Source organism: Vulpes vulpes, chromosome 6, assembly GCF_048418805.1.
Source record: "Vulpes vulpes isolate BD-2025 chromosome 6, VulVul3, whole genome shotgun sequence".
In the NCBI taxonomy this organism is placed as follows: Eukaryota; Metazoa; Chordata; class Mammalia; order Carnivora; family Canidae; genus Vulpes; species Vulpes vulpes.
Genome location: NC_132785.1, coordinates 121,355,174 through 121,369,807, shown reverse-complemented (window position 1 = coordinate 121,369,807; position 14,634 = coordinate 121,355,174). Strand labels below are relative to the sequence as shown.

The window sequence follows — 14,634 nt, the reverse complement described above, 5'->3', positions numbered from 1 at the left end:
GTTTTATTAGTCAATAAATATAACCTCCAGTTATAATATAACCTTTTCATGATGTCAGAAGGGGAGAGGTGTGTAAAATACAGGGTGAGGGATAACAAGATGGATGAAATAAGCAAGCTTGCTCAGAGAGCCAACCCGTAATTCTGGGGTCTTGCTGCGTGATAACAAATCTACCCAGGTGCTGGCTATGTCATCTGATGGTGGCTTATCTCCTCAAGCTAGATACTGATGAAGATGATCCTGACTGAGTTCAATGGTTGGCCAGGACAGCAACAGCAATTCAAGGAAACTTCTCATTTGTTTGTTCCTTTTCCACTGACCTATTTTAAGAAGCCTAGGCTTAAAGAAATACTGGGGACCTAATCATCCCCATCTCTTTGTTAAGATGATGAAGTTGCCTCTACTGTTCTTGCTTAGCCCACCTACATGGCTCCCCTTCATCAATGACCTTCTGATCTTTTTTTTTTTTTTATGATAGTCATACAGAGAGAGAGAGAGAGAGAGAGAGGCAGAGACACAGGCAGAGGGAGAAGCAGGCTCCATGCACTGGGAGCCCGACGTGGGATTCGATCCCGGGTCTCCAGGATCGCGCCCTGGGCCAAAGGCAGGTGCCAAACCACTGCGCCACCCAGGGATCCCAATGACCTTCTAATCTGACAAAAGACAAAAATTACGGGCAGAGGACAAGAACCAATCATCAATCCCATTATATCTGAATTCTACAATCTGCTTCTCACAAAGGTAAATTGTGGGTCTGCTTTTTATCACTCAGTTTGTATTTATCATATAGCATATGCTGGTTTATTTCCCTTAACATACTGATTTTGAGATGTACCCATGATGTTATATTGCATGTATCAGTACTACATTTCTTTTTCTTGCTAAATATGTTCACTGTATGAACATAACCACATTTTATTTTTCCCTTCACCTATTGTTAGACATTTAGATTGTTCCAGTTTGGGCTATTATAAACAAAACTGCAATAAACATGTATATATAATCTAATTCTTGTTAAGGACATGTATTTTCACTTCTTTGCATAAATAATTAAAAGTAGAATGGCTAGGTCATAAAGGAGATGTTTAACTTTTAAGTAAATGCCAATCAGAAATATTACATCATGTCAGATTGGAAAGCTGTTGATTTGATTATATTCAGGAATTGATAATTTTCAAATCAGTCTTTATGTATGGTGTGAGGTGAGGATCAATATTCACTGTTTCATGAATATCCAGTTAACCCACTACTGGGTTTCAAAAAGATTTTCTTACCTGAACTGCTCTGGCACTCTGCTGAAAGTCAACTGGCTACATATATGTGGGTTTATTTCTGGACTCTTTTCCATTCCATTGATCTAAATTTTTGTATATATCCTAAAACATCTTTAAATCCATTTATTAGTCCCAACCATTTTGTAAATTACTGAGGACTTTCTACGTAAATGATGATATCATCTGTAAGTAGTAATCCTTTTACTTCTTCCTTTCAGATCTTTAAACCTTTAAGGTTTTTGTTCTCTTGCCTTATTTCAATAGCTAAAACCTCCAGTACAGTGTGGAACAGAATTGAAAAAACTATCCTTGACTAGTTCTTACCTTAAAGGAAAAGCATTCAATACCTACCATTAACTATAATGTTAGCCATAGGGTTTTCATATATGCCGTATATCAGATTGAGGAAGTTCACTTCACTCCTAGCTTCCTGAAAGTTTTTATCTTGAATGGATATTGAATTTTGTCAGATATTCATAATGGGGCCATTTTTCAGGTTATCTTATTTGCTGTATCACCAGAATTAGAAGTGTTGATCAACTTCTTCAAAAGTATGTTCTTCCTTTCCAATCTGGATGCTGAGGGGAGGTTCTTCCTCTCTAACACTAAAGGATCTTTTTGTAGATCCCACAATTGTGGGTTTATTTTCTCTTTAGTCACCCCTGTACTAGGTCCATTCCATACAGTTGTTTTTCTATAAACAAATGTGCATGACCTCTTCATTATACTCTTCATTATACTATTCTGAAAACTGTCCTCTTTGACCCTAAGCTGTGCACAACCCATAGCTAGCCTTCTAGTGTTGTGCAGCCTTTATTTCATATGGCTATGCTAGCTTGACAAGAATCTCATAATTTTGCTTCCTGATTATCTTATTAATGAATAACAGTTTCTGGTGCTCATTGCTGATTAAAGTGGTCAGTAATTGTTCCCTTGCCAGCCACAGCAAATAGAGAATTACAAACCCAGATCTGTACTGTTCTTGGGCCTCTTCCCAAGGAGGGTTTTGCCGTAGAACACAATTTCCAGTGCAGTAGTGGGCAGCCTCTCTCTTAAATCAGTAGCCATCTCTGAAATATCTCTTCCCACCTCCTTTTACCCATCTCAGGGATTCTTCTATCCTTGAATTAGGAAATTCTTGTTTGTGGTTATCAGATCTTACCAACAGTCCTGATTTCCAATGCCAAAAGAAAAAAAAAAACCAGAACAGTGTACCTATCTTTAGTTTTATGTATTTATCAAAGGGATAATAAAGAATATGAATTAGATCTTAGTTGTAGTCAGCTGATATACCATGAAAGTCCTATGATTATGTTCTAATAGTATGTGAGAATTCAAAAGTGAATGAATATGCATTTAATTAGGTAAATGGTAAATTAGTTTCTTAAGTGAATTCTAAGTTAACAAGCCAGGTAGATTGTAGTTTTGCTTTTTGTAAATTAATCTTTAAGCAATAATGCTATATTATTCAGAAGACTAACTGAAACATACTTGACCAGGCTGAGCTTTTTAGGGTTTTTCATTTTTAAAGATTTTATTTCTTTATTTTAGGGAGATATAGAGAGTGTGAGCTGGAGGAAGAACAGAGGGAGTGAGTGAATCCCAAGCAGACTCCCCACTGAGCATGGAGCCTGATGAAGGGCTTAATCTCAGGACTCTAAGATCATGACCTGGTCTGAAATCAAGAGTCGGACACAACCAACTGAGCCACCCAGGCACCCCACTGATCAGGCTGTTTTTAACAGTGGTAAAATGTCAGATGACAAAAAATGGAATACCAAAAGACAACAGCATATTCTCCTGATAGGTTCTGATCCTGGTTAAGGAACACAGAATTGGGCAAAACTGAATTATTTATGGTCCACAATGATCCAGAGTCACCCTAGCCTTTGAAGATTTATCAGAAAGAAGCTGGTTCTGAAATCAAAATTAAAGAAATGATTACTCTGTTGAAATGTTAAGCTTCCTGCACACTTAAATCCAACTCAGCAAGGTGGACAAGACAGAAGACCTGAATCTGTGTGACATTCTGAAGCCATTCTAAAGCTTAAATGCTGGTCCCCAATTTTTTTATTAACAATTGTGCAAATGGCAACAACCTGATTGTCCTTGCTTGTGAAACAAAGAACCAGGTGAAAACAGTGCAACTTCTACTAAAAATGAGAGGTCTGATGTTTTTTGTATCAATTTAGGTTCTTTTAAAAGAAACCATTTCCCAAAATGTTTCTTAGATAAAATTTCCTTTAATCTACTTTGACACAAGATCAGTTTTTATGAAGAGAAAAGACTATCTGCCCTATGTGTCTCTTCCCTGAGCTTCACATATCCAAAAGACAAGAAAAGCAACATAATAGGCAGTGGAAGTGAGAGTTGTACAGGAAACAAAGACTTCCACTGAGTAATCCCATCTGAGATTACCCAATAATATGCTGCTAGCCCAAAGAAGAGCTACTGTAATAGTGCAAACATGCTTTATATCATGCTTTATATGATATAGTGATTTATATGATTTAATTTTCCCTTCCTGAATCTGGGATGCTTACTAAACAACTTAAGGTGAAAAAGAAATTAACATGAAGTAAATCTAATAAGCATTTTACTTTAATCTCTTTTAATCCAGACACATCAGTAGGTACTTGTTACAATCACTTTTAAAGATCATATAAAGTTTAGCCTTTCAACAGCACACTCTCATGGAACACAGGAACAGAATATGCATATGAAAATCCAGAAATAAGAATATGACATAAGGAATTGAAAGTATACTTACCCAATGCCCTGAGCTATGTTTTCTAATTGCCGACACATACAAGACCGAACTTCATATTCTACATCTTGACACAGTGATTTTACCAGAGGAAGTATTTCTCTTTTAATGCTTAGAAGGGAAGAAAAGGAATATGCAAATGGGTGTTTTAGAATACTTAAAATTTTCAAATAATTATCATCAAAATCTTATTTAGCTTAATAACAACAAATATACCTTAAATATACCTTAAATATACCTTAAAGCTTTATAGTTTACAAGGTATTTTTACATATGTCATCCCATTTGGATGTTATCTTTTGTTACTTGTAAATTATATATATGTCTGGGTCTTTTTAAAGTAATGGTTAATTTTGGATTGACAGTTAAACAGCTAAGATGAAAGGTTATAGGCAAATGGAATGTCTAACAACCATCAACCAAAATATGCTTCAATTTTATATTTTACTCTTATGTCTTAATTATACAACATTCCTTTCTTTCCACTTGGTATTTATCATCTGGGCAGAGAATAGCTTCTCCATAGAAATCTCAAAATAAGGTAAGTTATTCAAAATAATAAATTCATAACAATAATGGAAGAAATCAGAAAGTCCATCTTTAGGTCAGCTTTGAACAATTTTTGAAGTCTATAGAATATATGTATATTCTATATATAGAATGCTCATTTTATGCTCAAAACTACACTAGGTGTGTGACAGATAAGACTAAGATGAAAAATAGAAAAAAATTTAACCATATTGATTTTGAAACACCATGAGATCAGAGGAAATGCATCTGAACAAGTAGACTTCCAAGAATTCTATAAAGTTAAAATAGCTAAGCTTGTATGCAGTATGGAACGATAGAAGTCTAATATAATTGTTAATCATATGACCATCATACATTTTAAATCAATTTAATTGAATAAAGTAGACAAAAATTATATACAAATACTCACGTATGGGCATCAAATTTGTTGGTCAATTTTCCTAAAATTTTACAACTAACTAAACGAGACTGGACTGTTTGGGAAAGCTGTGCCTTGGAAACAAGTGGGTTCAAAATCTAAAGAGAAAAGATTTAGAGAACAAATTCACAAAGTTTTATATATTCTTACCACTAATGTCAGCTATTTTCCTCAAGGAATATTTTAAGGTCCCAAATGTTTTTAAGGAACCTAAATTAAAATGTGAGGTTGCTCATAACCTGAATCACCTTGTTTGCCTCTGGTTTATTAAGGTAAAGGTGATGATAAATTACATAATTAAATACCAATCAGGCACATAAAAACTGAATTAAAGCTTATGGTGAATTCGGCAGTGATCTGTATGCATGTAAAGTATTGTTGGGAAATGTACATTTTCAAAAGAAAAAAAGCAAATTATCACATAGTCTGAAATTTATTTTTATTCCATATAAATTTTTAATATTGATCCTAAATGGATACAAAACAATATAGCTTCAAATAGATTCTACTAAGTACTTCTGTCATTTGGATGCAGTTCTGATACTGTATTATGCAATGCTGGGCACTAAAAAATGCAACGGCATGACAAACTGTGAAGAACTATGAAGATCCAATCCTGATTCTGGCCTCCATTCTTTAATCTGTCCATGTAATCTTGCTATTTCTGGTCCCATGCTGCTCATCTATGAAAATGGAAATTAGAATATGCTGTACTAGCACTGGGTGTTATATAAGACTGATGAATCACTGACATCTACCTCTGAAACCAATAATACATTATATGCTAATTAACTGAATTTAAATAACAAATACAATTTTAATAATAATATGTCACACCAAGAACCTTCCAAGTTCTAAAACTCTAGGACTCTAATAAAAAAGTCAACTGGTTTTTTACCTCTCAAAAAAGTAGCCAGAAATGCTGAATACATAATGATAACTGTAATTTAAAACTTGAAGATGTGAAATAAAATAAACTGTGCATTAAAAATCACATAAAATAATATATGGCATTCTAGAGTAAAAACTGCAATCTACTATATAGCACTCTTCAAAAAATATAAATAACTATGTCAACATTAAATACAACACTTAAATATGTGTAATCATCTAGATGTTTGGCATTAAGTTTACAAACAGTCTCATAGCTGGGTAAATCTTCCATTTTCAAACAAGTATTCTGGCACTAAGATAGGACCGCAAACCATATGTGGGCAAAGTAGGACAAAAACACTGTACGAAGTATATAGAGGACATTTCACTGACAATTAACTACTTTTTTCAACCATGATATATTTGAAAAGAATATTGGGATGCTGTTCAAAGAATGAAAAATCATTTCATAAGAGAAGAAATTTCCTTTCTAATTTTCTCATTCCTTCATTTTAATTTACTAAAACTTTTAGAGATAGGTATAATGAACTGTGTTAAAAGTTTAAGAACAAACAATAAATTAGTAAAAATATTGGCAACAAACATAACAAAAGATTGACAACCTTGACAAACAGCATGTATAAACAGTGATCAAAGGATATGATCAGACAATTCCAAAAGAATAAAATTGACATAAATATACGAAAAAATGTTCAACAGCATAATAATAAAAAAAATTCCAATTAAATATAATTCAATTTTTTGGCCCAGAAAACTAAATTGGAACACTACTGGGGCACCTGGGTAGCTCAGTCAGTTAAGTGTCTGCCTTTGTCTCAGCACATGATCCTGGGGTCCTGGGATCAAGCCCTGTGTCTGGCTCCCTGATGAGTGGGGAGTCTGCTTCTCCCTCTCCCTCTGACTTTCTCCCTCTGACCCTCACCCTTGCCTATGCTCTCACTTTGTCTCTCTCAAATGAATAAGTAAAAAAAAATCTAAATAAGTAAATAAAATTGGAAAACTATTGTTAAGGTCTAGGGAAACAGGAATTTTCACATATTGCTGGTAAGAGTCTTAAGAATATGAAAATCCTCTACTAATTCTACTTTTCTGGAATCTATAATTAAGAAAATCATCCAAAAAACTTAAAAAGCTCTACCGAGATGCTCATTAATGCCTTATTTATAACAAAATACTGAAAACAGGCTTAAATGTTTAACAAGTAAAATATTTTATATATACTACTGAGTTTAAAATAACATAGAAAAATAATGCTAAGTGAAAAATTACCATATGTAAATTCAACATGATTACTAATATGGCAAACAAAAAAGGTATGTAGGGAAAAAATCTGAAATGATATTTCAGATTTTAGGTTAAGTCCAGAACCATGATTTTTCTTCCTACTATTTTCTGTATTACTCATATTTTTATAATGAACATGCATCGCTTTCAGAGTAGAAAATAAACTTATTTTCTTTTTAAATATTTTTTTTAGAGAAAACAAAAAACCTTAGAGTGACTCACTTAATAGTATCTACTAAAAAAAAAAAAAAAGTATTACCTCATGTCTTAGGGTTTCTTTGGGCAATACTTCTATCACAGACAGAAGAGTCTCAAGCCATGCATTGCTGACACCTGATTGACACAGAAAAAAAGTGCCAAATTAAATGCCCACAAATTTTGTTTCAACTCAGTCATTAAGTTACAACAATATTTAATGATAAAATGGGATTATTATTTTTATCAGTATTTGAAGAGGTTCCCCTATTTATTTTCCTTAGCCAACATCTAGAAAACATTTATATCTTTAAAAATAATATGGGGGGGGAGTACCTTTCAGCCAAAATGTGTATTTTTTGCTGTACAATAATACTATACACACAAATATTGTAAAATTCAAAAATTCTAAGAAGAAAGTATAGATCATAAGACGAATTAATGAAATGAGTCTTCCGCTTTTAAGGACACTGAACTTTGCGGGTTTTGTAAGGAAAGAGCCGTGGCTGATTTAAGTCACACTAATGATTAACTCTTGGGCAGCATGGCCTCATTCAGTAATCCTCATCAGGCTAACAAGATTCAAAAAACATCACAGCCGCATCCAAGACATAATGAATAGGTAAAGAATGAAGCACACCAGGCTGCTGACCTGTGTCCCTGTGGTCCAGATGTAGCAGGATGACTTGGAGAAAGGAGTGGGCATATGTATGAACTGACACTGATTCTTCCTGTAGAATGGTCAGGAACGACACTGCAGCTGTTAACTGCATTTCCACTCCTGCAACATGCAGGACTTCCTGCATAATCAGAAAGAGTTTGCTATTACTGAGATGAGAAATCAGAAACCCTTAAGCTTTTAAAAATCCAAGGTCAGAGAAACCAAACAAAGTTGTATTTCAAAAAGTATCTCTATATGACCTTTAAGGATATGTACTTTCTATTATTACCTTAAGAAAACTAAATTAATCTGTTCCTTATTAATTTGTTACACCACAGAAAAGTTTAAATGTCTTAGGCATTTATGAAATAAAATAAGATTCCATTGCTTTTTAAAATGAAAATTATAAATATAGATAAACCTCTAAATAATACAGTAAAGATTTTTGATAGAATTCTATTTCTATTTTTGCTATTTGTATTGTACAGTTTGCCACCATACCTAGAGCAACAATATCAAAGGTCAGACAATCACATGTATTTTCATTACTTGTATTTCTGATTCAAAATATAAACATCTGCATTCTACTATAAAAAAGGAATACACTTAAGATTGTGCAAATGTATTTTCCCCTTGAAACCATGACAAGCACGTAAATTACCATGCAGTAAACTTTTTAAAAGAAATTTTTAAAATATAAGAATGTTTATAAAAATTATATTCATAGCCATCTCCATTCACTTTTTAAAAAATTTAACATATACTCAAAGTTAAAAACTACGTGAGATATTAGTTTTCAACACATCAAAAAGTAAAAAAGAAAATCTTTCATATAAACCTCATCAAACATATTACCTCAACTTCTATAGGAGAGAGAGAGAGTGTGTGTGTGTGTGTGTGTTTGTAACATAAAGGTAGCTAAAAGCATTACCTTGCTTAATCAGTTATGTCAATTAAGGGAATTTCTCTTGAATGCCTATTTTGAAACTAACATAATAAAGTTGGTAGAACATGAAACTTGCAGCCATAAAACAAAGTTTCGTATCTGTGACCTTAAGAAAATTAATCTCTCTGTATTTTTTCTTAATCTATAAAATGTTACTTGTAATACCATCTTCTCAGAGATTTAAACCATTTAAGCAGAGCTTTTACGATTTAGTAACTTGTGCAAACTCAGCATTTAAATAATGACCACTGGCCGGATCCACCGGTCTCCTCTACATGAGGCCATCTAATAGGAATCTCATCCTGTCCACACTTGAACCGACCTTTCCCCAGAACCTGCTCCTCTTCCAATCTTCACCTCAGTAAATGCTGAACAACAGCCTTCTCCTTCCAGTCACTGGCCCCAAAACTTTGAGGCCAGTCTTTAGCTCCTCTCAGATCCTCACTCACCACAGACGGCCAACCGATCCTGCTCCAGAGTCTGACCACTTGCCACCTCCACCACCACCACCCTGTTCCAAGCCACCATCACCACCAGCCTGAATTATCCCAGTAACTTGTTAACTAGTCGCCATATCTTCCCCTCTACTGACTAGTTCCTAGAGAGTAGCCAGAGATATTCTTATAAAAATAAGTCAGATCACAGCACTTTTCAGTTCAACACTCTCCAGGGTCTTTCCATCCCACACACAGTAAAAGCCAGTCCTTTCAATGACTTCCCAGATCTGTTCCCACTTTCCACTTCTCCCAGATTTCCACATGATTGGCTCCCTGATTTCTCCCAACCCTCTATTCAAGCATTACCTTTCCAAGGAGCTCCTCCTTGATGACCTGATTTTATACTGAAAGCCACTCCCTGGCTCCAGCTCTCACTAGCTCCTTTATATTACAGGTGTATTATCTCCACCATCCAACATGATCATGTGCTTATGGTCCATCTCCCACATCTAAACATGAACTTCAGGACTGCAAGAGTTCCTGGCTGTTGTGCTCACAGCTGTACCCTGCCTCCTAGCACACAGCAGGCATTCAGTAAGTAACTGCCAGATGACTATCTCTCATCCTTTCACCTAAACGTTCTGCTCTTGATGCTCTCTCCCTTCACATATATTTTCCACATCTCCTAAAAGGTGGCCTCAAGAGATTTTGAGTTGAGTCCTAAAGATTAGGGATTGGTAGAATTAGACACAAGGCAAAACAAAAATGGATCCACACAAATACACTCAATCCTCTATCATGTCAATAAGATGTTCCTGCTATCTTCTTCCCCAGCATCTCTGCAACCATGATGCATACCAAGTACCCAGACTTCTTGATTCATATGGTGGCACCATGGCCAGTCATTATTCCAGGAGATAACATGTTTATTATTCTATAGCTAAAGAAACAGACTTGGAGTTGTCGATATTCTGCTGAAGGCCAGAAAGCCAGTGACTGGCAACTCTTTAAACTTAATCCTTGTCTGCCTGATGCCAGAGCTAAGTGCTGAATTCTTCCTTGTGGATTCTGTACTTCCATTCATCATTTATTAAGGCATGGCTTAAATCAATCCCAATCCTTCCTGTGGTAGTACGGGAGATCAGATGGTGGCTTCACTGTGGCAAATGTTTAAGCAGCATGGTTAATTCCCAGAAACCCCTACCACATGTTCAGACTTCTGTATCACACACACAAGTGTACTTTTACAAAGTTTTTCAACCAACAGTCAATTACATATCTTAAGAGTTCTTGGCTGAAAGAAAAAGAGAAGGAATGATAGGTGTAAAGCAAAAAGCAGCAAATAGTCTCTGAAATCAGCCCTCCCATATCTCCCTGTTTTAAAAGCAAACATCTCTTCCACACTAACCATTCTGGATTTGGAAAACACTCTTAAAAGATTTGATGTGGCCAATATACATCACTTACGGGTTGTAGAACACACAGCTTTTATTTAGAAACAGAAAGTACTTTGCAGGAAATATTAAAATATATTGTGAGGGCCACAGTGTACATTCCGGTTCACATGAGTCTGCTGTTTTAAGTTCCAAGAGATGTAATTCTGCCCCCTTTTAAGTCATTAGAGTCTTGGGTTTTGTACGTATGCAAACTTTATGCAAAAGAAGAACATGAGAAGCTCTCCAACTTCATATCTTCTTACTGCATTACTTAGTCTTGACTCCCGCAGCAACATTTGCCCCAACTATTTTGCATTTAATTTTCGAAAAATCCTCAAGTCTTATCAGGATTTGGGTTTTTCTCCTGTTGTGCTGACTTCAACATCTGGGACTGTCCACTGTTAAGAAACCAGCACAGACTAAGAGATTTTATCACTGCTAAAAATCAACTGATTTCTAAACATATTTTTCTGAAAAATAATACGATAAGAGTTTGACACTTACCAGTAAGTGTTCTCCTCCACAGAGTCACACCCTCTGGACAAACATAGTGAGATCCATACTCTCTGGGTAAATAAGTGTGCATCCTCATGGACCTTGGAAGACACTGAAAAGGAAATTCTTCTATTGCTTAAGTGCATGCCTTAATGCCAGTTATGCTCCTCATACTATTGTATGGCTGGCATTCCAACCTGAATTCCTCAAAAATGAAATGAGACATTTTATAAATGAGTACATGGTACATCTCCACAAATTTAAAAAATGACTCCCACTCAAGGAAGGAGAATGTCCTAGACACTTCTCTTTAAATTCATTCTGTAGTTAGCATGAATAGCACAAGAGAGCGTTTTGTGAAACAACATAATACGGTCCTTGCCTAGAGGGCAACTACTCTGTCTCCAATAAACTCACATTGTATACATCAGGAAGATATTTCTTTTTACAATACCAACATAGAGAAGCATTAAATAAATCACTGGTGTATTCTACAAGAACAAATATTTTGGATTTCACATATTTGGAAACTGAACTTACTGAATTAAACTGGTAAATATATTTACAACAAATGGTGCTGGCTAAAGGTAAAGGAGCCCCAACATTACAAAGTCTCTGTACATTTTTAGAGAGAATGTCATCAATTGTTTTGAAGTTAAATAATAGGAATTTAAATGGTAAAACACTGAAGACTTGGGACATTTAAAATATCTGGGGTTTTGTGAGGGTCATAATCATGAGAACTTTTAGTGGCTAACAATAATAGTAAACAGCTCTTTTCACTATAAAACGGTAGTATTTATAGGTCTTTAAAACTGCGTTAAATACGAATAATTGGAACATGCCAATTCAGATACCTTTAACAATGCACTATACGTCTTTTTTTTTTTTCCAACACTGACTGCCATGCTCTACACTAAAATAAAGGGTGGGGAAAACTAGTTAAGAACCCTGAAAGTCAAAATCTGAGAGGGAAAATGGTAAAATAAAGTGGAGACAGGAACAGGAATAAAAGGGATGTGTTTTACCCTTCTTGAAATCTGTTTTTCAGTGATTAGCAAGGTTCATGAGGAGGTACACATAACAATATCCCAAAAATCTCTTTCCATAAAGGAAATATCAATGCCAGCAGTAACTCTCATATCACTACTGTAGATGCTTCAGATGAAGTATCCTTCCATGGAAAATTATGACAACACCAAACAAAGAAATATATTTCACAACAATGGTTTTAAAACTGATCTTCTAATTGGACCACTCTGCCAAGCCATTTTTACATAGAATAAATTAGAATCATGTAATCTCACAATTTAGGCCTAGAATGTAAATAAAGATCTATATACTACTGCAAAGAAAAGATGTACTTATCAAAGAAATATTCATTTACTGGATACAGTACGGTCAGTAACAATGTCAAAAGATCCACTGTATATTTAATTAATTGAATATATTTTGATAAAAATATGAACTGTTTTCTTGGAGGGAGGAAGCTGCACTGGGAAGTGGCAAACATCTATAAGCAGGTAGAAATAAAGTTTTCTTTCTTTTCAGTCTATCCTAATTTAGTCCCTTCTGATCTTTCTTTAAAGTAGCCCCATGAAGATCTAATTCTGATAATATAATTTTAATTTTATTCACAACTGTTTATTAAGCATCACACTAAGTTTTCTGGGAAACTGGAGACAAGCCAAAACGTTGTGCCCCTACCTTTGAGAGACTCCTGTTGCTTCTATACATTCAAACATTTAACAAATATTTAGTGACATCCAAGGCACCATGCCAGGCACTGGAGACTTAGCCATGAGCTGGACTAGCATGTTAATATACCTGTTACTACTATAGTTAAAACTGTGAAAAGAGCTAAGGATGAGAAGCATAGACAGTGTAAGGACATCTAACAGGTGACCTGATCTCTTCTAGGGAGATGGGATCACTGAGAAGTAGAAGTGACAACTGACCTGTGCAAAGAGAAAGAGATAATTAGACAAAAGCTGGGATAAAGATAGGTCGGAAAGCGAGAAGAATGAAAAAGCAAGCACTCTCAGCAATGAGAAGTAAGAAGGGGCTTGGTGGATTCAGAAACTGAAAGATCAGTATGCCTAGAGCAGACTGAGAGGAAGGGCTGAGGCTGCTAAAGTAGAAAGAGCCCCAATTATGCAAGACTTTAGATGCATTCAGCAAGAGAATACTCAAATGGTAGTCTTAAAAGCTTTGAAATAGCATGTTGACTATAAAGATGAAAGTGAGTCAGCAAGTAGTGAGACAAGATAGAAGTGAAGGGAGGTGGTGGGCAGGGATCACTTGCAAAGCTATCCCCCTCAATCGAGCGAACCCTCAAAGCAGCTTGGTTGAGGATGGAGGTGGTGTGGTTGGAGAGGTGGAGTGATTCCACAGAATATTTAAGGCATAACATAAACAGGACTGCATAAGCGAGTGATACAAGAAGAGACAGTATCAAGGGTGGCTCCCCAAATTCCACCTTGAAAACTAGGGGGATAGCAGTGTTACATATTAGGACAGGGAACACTGGAGGAGCCCCATGTGGCACAGGGACACAGCCAGAGCTGAGTTTTGAGCTTGTTAACTCTAAGAGGCCTCTGAGCCATCCAAGTCGAGCTTACAAAGAGAACATTATCACTTACAGATCTGATGCTCTGAAAGGTTTCTGTAAATAGAGAATTTACATAGAATAGACGCAATTTATGTGGACAATATATAAAGGCTTGGGTGGCAATGAGACGGCCTATACAGAAACAGACTTAAGTGGAGATCTGCTACTGTTAACACAATTTCACCCCAACAAAAGAACTTAGTTGAAGAACTCAAAGTTTAAGTAAAGAGATCCATCACAAATGCTTTAGCAGAATATTTAAAGTGCTAGGTTATTCCTAACACATTATTAGAAAACAATCAATTGTTCTCTGTGGGGGTAAGGGTGATGGCAGGTCATGGTGCAGGGTATATTGCAGATATACAAACAGAAACATTTTGGGTTAATATTCCAAGATTAAACCAAGAAGAGTAAAATGAAAGGGAACTTTGTAATGACAGACTAGATCAATCTAATCAGCTCTCCTGATGAGGATAGTATGCAAAAAACCTGGACAAAATACAAAATTCATTTGCATAAAGGCATATGGAAACTAACAAGGTTACCCAGCCAAAACTACCCATCCTAGATTACTTATCACTGGGATAATTACCCATCCAAGACCTAAGAGACAATGGCACTCTAGGAAGGTAAGCATGTAATTTGGAAGCTGTTTTTCCTCTGGGGCCACTTGCTAATTCTAGAA

General features: G+C 35.5%; 1 protein-coding gene across 4 annotated transcripts in view; it reads right to left on the bottom strand.

The window, feature by feature from the left end:
- Positions 1 to 14,634, bottom strand: part of PPP4R4 (protein phosphatase 4 regulatory subunit 4) — a 118,525-nt gene that overhangs the window by 40,564 nt on the left and 63,327 nt on the right. For 3 of the 4 annotated variants that reach the window (XM_072762230.1, XM_025982539.2, XM_025982540.2), the window contains exons 4-7: positions 8,016 to 8,163; positions 7,428 to 7,501; positions 4,982 to 5,088; positions 4,045 to 4,152 (exon numbers count right to left, since the gene is read on the bottom strand). In XM_072762230.1, coding sequence (XP_072618331.1) covers positions 4,045 to 4,152; positions 4,982 to 5,088; positions 7,428 to 7,501; positions 8,016 to 8,163 — 437 coding nt within the window. Of the gene's footprint in view, positions 1 to 4,044; positions 4,153 to 4,981; positions 5,089 to 7,427; positions 7,502 to 8,015; positions 8,164 to 11,347; positions 11,451 to 14,634 lie in introns of all 4 variants that reach the window. The other variant, XM_025982541.2, reaches the window with a different exon arrangement.